This window comes from Dermochelys coriacea, chromosome 23, assembly GCF_009764565.3.
Source record: "Dermochelys coriacea isolate rDerCor1 chromosome 23, rDerCor1.pri.v4, whole genome shotgun sequence".
Taxonomy (NCBI): domain Eukaryota; kingdom Metazoa; phylum Chordata; order Testudines; family Dermochelyidae; genus Dermochelys; species Dermochelys coriacea.
The window spans coordinates 6,498,064-6,504,134 of record NC_050090.1 but is presented as its reverse complement, the minus strand read 5'-3'; the positions used below and the strand labels follow the sequence as shown (position 1 = coordinate 6,504,134).

At 48.8% G+C, this 6,071-nt stretch overlaps 1 protein-coding gene across 1 annotated transcript; it reads left to right on the top strand.

Annotated features, from left to right (window-relative positions):
• The first annotated feature begins 2,060 nt into the window (after window positions 1-2,060).
• Window positions 2,061-3,424, top strand: LOC122457323 (rho-related GTP-binding protein RhoC-like). Its single transcript, XM_043501706.1, has one exon. It carries the CDS (start codon window positions 3,149-3,151, stop codon window positions 3,377-3,379), a length of 231 nt encoding a protein of 76 aa, XP_043357641.1. The 5' UTR covers window positions 2,061-3,148; the 3' UTR covers window positions 3,380-3,424.
• The last annotated feature ends 2,647 nt before the right edge of the window (window positions 3,425-6,071 follow it).

Here is a 6,071-nt window from a genome sequence, read left to right as displayed (position 1 = left end):
AGTGTCCAATAAGCTCTCGGAATGTATTGGGGACACTTGTTTCTTTCAGAAGATGGAAGAAGTAACTGGAAGATGGCCATTTTACACCTGATTCTGACTAAGAAGAAGAAATTAGTTAGGAAACTGAAGGCAGAGAGCAATGTGGGCAAAAGTGATCTTGAAGTGATGATTTCATTATTCCATGAGAAGGACGCATGAGACAAGCACAAGGAGATTAGGGTAATGGACTTCAAAAAGGCAGACTTCAACAAACTCGGAAAACTGGTAGGTGAGGTCCCATGGGAATAAAATCAGAAGTGGAAAATTAGAATCCAGGAGAGCTGGCAGTTTCTCTGAGACAATGTTAAAGGAGCAACGCCAAACTATCACAATGTGAAGGAAAGATAGAAAGAATAGTAAGCGGGCAATACAGCTCCACCACGAGCTCTTTAATGACCAGAAACTAAAAAGGAATCCTAAAGAAGTGGAATCATGGACAAATTGCTATGGATGAGTATAAAAGAGTAGCACAAGCATGTAGGGACAAAATCAGAAAGATTAAGTCACAAAATGAATTGCGTCAAGCAAGTGCCATAAAAGATAATAAGATAAGGGTTCTATAAATAAAAGGAGTACTTGTGGCACCTTAGAGACTAACAAATTTATTTGAGCATAAGCTTTCGTGAGCTACAGCTCACTTCATCGGATGCATTTGGTGGAAAAAACTTTTTTTTCTTTTTTCCATCAAATGCATCCGATGAAGTGAGCTGTAGCTCACGAAAGCTTATGCTCTAATAAATTTGTTAGTCTCTAAGGTGCCACAAGTCCTCCTTTTCATCTTGATTTTAGTAAGGCTTTTGACAAGTCCCTCATAAGCAAACTAGGGAAATGTGTGTATATGTGTAACCCCCCAAGGAGATTACCTAGATTCCTGGGGCTCTGTCTGCCGGCAGCTCAGGGAGAGGCACGCTGTCCCTGGTAGGGAGGGGGAGCCAAGGCAGACTCAGAGTCTGCCTGGCAACCAAGAGGGAGTGAGAGGCCCTCCAGGAGGCTCAGGAAAGGGGAGAAGCCATTTTTGAGTCTGGTCTGGAGCCAGCCAGGGCAAAGGCAGGACTGGCTGTGTGGGGAGCTGGCAAGTCCCAGGTCTGCATGGAGGGTTCCCGTTGAGAACTGGCCTCTAGGGACCTGACAGCAAGATCCCTCAGCTGGGCTTTTCTTTCTGCACTGATGACTCCCAGTTTGTAGAGTTTTGCTGGGAAAGTTCCCCAGCCAGGCTGAGTTCGCCCTCCAGCTCCCTCGGTGAGACCAGCCACGACATGGTCAGCTCTGCTCTGGCTGCTAGTCCAGGGTTGCTGCCTGCTGCGAGTGTGTCTGCACGCTGGGCTAGAAGACTAGTTTGGATTTTAGTACAGTTGTGTAATCTGCACCTTGAGCCCTGCACCCCTGTGTGGTGATGGGAAATCCTGGGACCAGAAGCAGCCTGACTCTTGACTGAAGAGGATCCCTGCCAGCAGAGATCAGCCCCTCTGTAGTGACGGAGGAGTCCAGAGTCTGAACCTGAGGATCATTCATGGAGTCTGAGAGTGCACCGTCTTTTAGTTAGTCAGGGAAATTGTTTTGGGGACCCTCTAGTCCCTGAGCTGTGTCCTCAAGCCAGGGAGTAAGGGTTTGGGGATTTTATAACCTGCTGCGTATTAAACCTGGGAGGGACTTATCATCTCCTCCCACTTATGAGTCCTTTGGGCTGTACTGATCCCAGTCAGCCACACTGCTAAACCACTGCAGAGAAGATATCGTGGTCATAGGTCATCAAGGGCCCTAACAAAGTATGCATGCCAAGGGGACACTGATCTTACATTTGTTACATCAGGTCATGTGACTGGGGAAAGTCACGGGTATTATCAGTGTGGGCACTGGTGACCCTAAGAATAGTGATTTACCCTGTAATGTTATATTTGTCTCGTGTTTAATATAATTACTGTGTGGAATATATTGTATGTGTTTGTGTTATTTCTTGGGAGTCTCCAACTATCTGGCAAGTAAGTGGGGGTTACCCTGTGGTTAGAATTTTCCTCCCAAGCTGCCCTGGTGACCCTGCCAGGAAGGAGTGAGGGTGGTTGAGGCACTACCAAATAAATTCATAGGGAAAAATAAAGAAGATACTGAGTGGGTGGCGGGATCCAGAAGAACCCAGACCTGTCCATCAGAATCGGTAAGCATATTGGCATTAAAGAAGGTAACCGGGTGGAGAGGGGGCATTACATATGTAAGGACTATAAGGGATGTACAATTTCTTGAAAGACTGTATTCAAAGAGAGGATGTATTTAGTGGGGTTCCAAAGGAGCCAGTCCTGTGTCTGGTACTAGCCAATATTTTCATTCATGACTTAGATAATGGAGTGGAGAGTAAGGTTATTAATTTAGAAGATGACACCAAGCAGGGAGGAGTTGCAAGCACATAGGATAACAGAATTAGAATTCAGATTGACCTTTATAAATTAGAGAATTGATCTGAAAGAACAAGATGAAATTCAATAGAGACAAGTGCAAAGTACTACAGTTCAGGAAGGAAAATCAAACGCACAACTACAACATGGGGACTAATGGGCTAGGGGGCAGCCCTACTCAAAATGATCTGGGGTTTATAGTGGATCACAAATTAAATCTGAGTCAGCCATGTGACTTGGTTGTGAAAAAGGCTAGTTCAGTACAGGAATAGGTTACTAAGAGAGGTTGTGGAATTGCCATCACTGGAGGTTTTAAGGGCAGGATGGACAGACACCGCAGTAGTGGGGGCTGGATTAGATCATCTCTCAAGGTTCATTCCAGCCCTACATTTCTATGACTCTATTCTGAGGAAATGTTTGGTCACTTTATTACAGCATTGACCCAGCCCCTCCCACTAGCACTAAACCAGAGAGATATTTTAAAACCCTCCCATTAACAAAGAAACCAAATGCAAGATAGGAGCAGAACAAAAGGAGTGACTTTGGGGGATTCCCTCTGACATTGTCCCCAGGGCAGAATACTCCCACAGGAGGGGGTACAGGGAGAGTCAAAAATTCGCTTTTCCTCTCCCTGCACCTCACTTCATTCACAGGAAAGTGAATCTGCCCAGGAATGCCACGGAGCCCGAGCAGCCGGAGCCAGCGAGTCCTGTGGCCAAGCAATGGCAGCCATCAGAAAGAAGCTGGTGATTGTGGGAGATGGTGCCTGTGGCAAGACCTGCCTGCTGATCGTGTTCAGCAAGGACCAGTACCCTGAGGTCTACGTGCCGACAGTCTTTGAGAACTACATCGCTGATATTGAAGTAGATGGAAAGCAGGTGGAACTGGCCCTTTGGGACACAAAAAATAATAAAGCAGCAATAAGTGTGTGTGGGCAGGTTAGAGATCTGTGAATCTCTCCCCACAATTATTTCTCCCACTGCCTCTTTCAGTCTCTCTCCCCTTATGTCTCCCTTCCCCTGTCCCTCCTCCCCTGGCCTACAGACAGCCATTCTTAGGTGTTCGCTCTCCTAGGGCTGGCCAGGCTCCGGCAATTCCTAAGGGGAGGAGAGATGTGCAGGGGAGAAGGGCTATTTGTGCAGAGTCACTTTCATGCCCATCCCCAGCACATTTCCTGAGGTCTTTATCAATCACCTGGAGTCTCTGGCTCAGATGTTCATGTGGGCAGAGCCTAGGGCCGGCTTATGGAGCTAATTACAGCTGGAGATGGGGCACAGAGGAAGCTTCACTCAAATTCAATCCCAATCCCAGAAACCACCGGGGAATCATAGAAGATCATAGAATATCAGGGTTGGAAGAGACCTCAGGAGGTCATCTAGTCCAACCCCCTGCTCAAAGCAGGACCAATCTCCAACTAGATCATCCCAGCCAGGGCTTTGTCAAGCCGGGCCTTAAAAACCTCCAAGGATGGAGATTCCACCACCTCCCTAGGTAACCCATTCCAGTGCTTCACCACCCTCCTAGTGAGATAGTGTTTCCTAATATCCAACCTGGACCTCCCACAATGTAACTTGAGACCATTGCTCCTTGTTCTATCGTCTGCTACCACTGAGAACAGCCGAGCTCCATCCTCTTTGGAACCCCACTTCAGGTAGTTGAAGGGAGCAGCAGCTGCTCAGCCTGGGCTCCTAAATCACAATGGAGGTGGCAGCTCCCAGGAACCTCAACCCCAACATGTTAGGATTCATAAGGAATGGGATGGAGAATAACACAAAACATTTGTGTATAAATCAAAGGGGCAGCCTCTAATATCCTGGGATCACCATGGCTACTACTGCACTGCACACAGGATATTTTACATCAATCTCTGAGAACTGAGCAGGAAATGGGGAAAAAAATAAATATTTGATTATATGATAGAAAACAAAGATCTGAAGGGATTTTATATCCATATTAAATATGTGAGAACATTGGGACAATTTGACAGGACTGTACACAGAAGTTCAATAAACAGACAGTCATAGTTCTCCACCACTACCAGCAGTCACCTGGGCAGGAAGAAGCCCTTTGGGGAGCTGCTTTAAGAGGGTACGTGAGGGTGGTATGGAACACGAAGGCTCCCTGGCAATGGGGGGGGGGCACAGCAGGGGTGGGCAGGTGACAAAGCCCTGGCTGGGATGATTTAGTTGGTGTTGGTCCTGCTTTAAGCAGGGGGTGGGACTAGATACCTCCTGAGGTCCCTTCCAACCCTAATCTTCTGTGACTGGCAGCTGGGGGAAGCTGCATTGGGCACCGGGCGGGGGCAGTAGCCCAGACTGTGTGGCCAGGAGCTGGGCAGTCTCCACGGGCCACTTTCTCCTCCTGTGCCCTTCCATGCCTTGTTGCTGGCAGAGAATGGATACCCCACCCCAGTCACAGACGCAGCCTGATCGCAGGGCCCTGCAAGCTGTGCCCATTGACCCCCTTCTCATGTGAGTAACTTCTTCCCGCTGAAACAACGAGAATTTGCTGCAGGTGAAACAGGCGGGAAAATATCCCAAATCGGAGATTTTAAAGGGATATTGGAGAATTAGGGAGAAAACGGGGCAAAGAGCGAGGAGACCAGTGACAGGGTCAATAAGTGCTCAGGCCTGGATTTCACACCCCGCACTGACAAGCGGGGAGCATTGTATCGCTGCTGGAGAGACATGTGGCCAAATCAAAGGGGGGGCTCACCCCGCACTGACAAGCGGGGAGCATTGTATCACTGCTGGAGAGACACGTGGCCAAATCAAAGGGGGGGGCTCATGAGCCCCCCCTTTGATTTGGCCACATGTCTCTCCAGCAGCGATACAATGCTCCCCGCTTGTCAGTGCGGGGTGTGAAATCCAGGCAGGTGTCTCCCCTTTCGCTCCAGTGACTGACCCTTTCTCTAGGCTCCGCCTCAGATCCCCCCCCCCTCTTCAATTCTCCAAAGTCCATTTAAAATCCCCTCGGAGGTGGGATGTCGTCCCCCCCCCCCGTTTGCCCTGCTGCAAATTGTCCTTGGTTAGGTGGGAAACTGAGTCATTCCCCAAACGGGAAGGGGGTTAGCGGGGGCAGCTTGCACTGAGACGCGACCGCCTCTGGGGTGGCCGGTCTGTACCCGCAACAAGGCGCGAAAGGGCACAGGAGGAGAAAGTGTCCCCCGTGGAGACTGCCCAGCTCCAGGTCACGCAGCCCCAGATAATGCGCCCCACACGCACACACAGGCGCACTATGCAAAGCAACTCCCCCCAGCTGCCAGTCACCTGCACACCCCTGCTGTGGCCCCCCTCCATTGCCAGGGAGCCTTCCTGCTCCATACCACCCTCACGTACCCTCATAAAGCAGCTCTCCAAAGGGCTCCCTGCTGCCCATGTGACTGGTGGTGCACTATGACTGTCTGCAAAAAGAAAAGGAGTACTTGTGGCACCTTAGGGACTAACAAATTCACAAGTACTCCTTTTCTTTTTGTGAATACAGACTAACACGGCTGCTACTCTGAAATATGACTGTCTGTTTATTGAACTTCTGTATACAGTGCTGTCAAATTGTCCCAATGTTCTCACATATTTAATATCAATATAAAATCCCTTTAGATCTTCATTGTTTTTTATCATATTATCAAATATTTCTTTTTTGCCC

What these genes read in the sequence shown, in the direction of transcription:
- LOC122457323 (XM_043501706.1), top strand. Translation starts at nt 3,149, where the DNA reads ATGGCAGCCATCAGAAAGAAGCTGGTGATTGTGGGAGATGGTGCCTGT.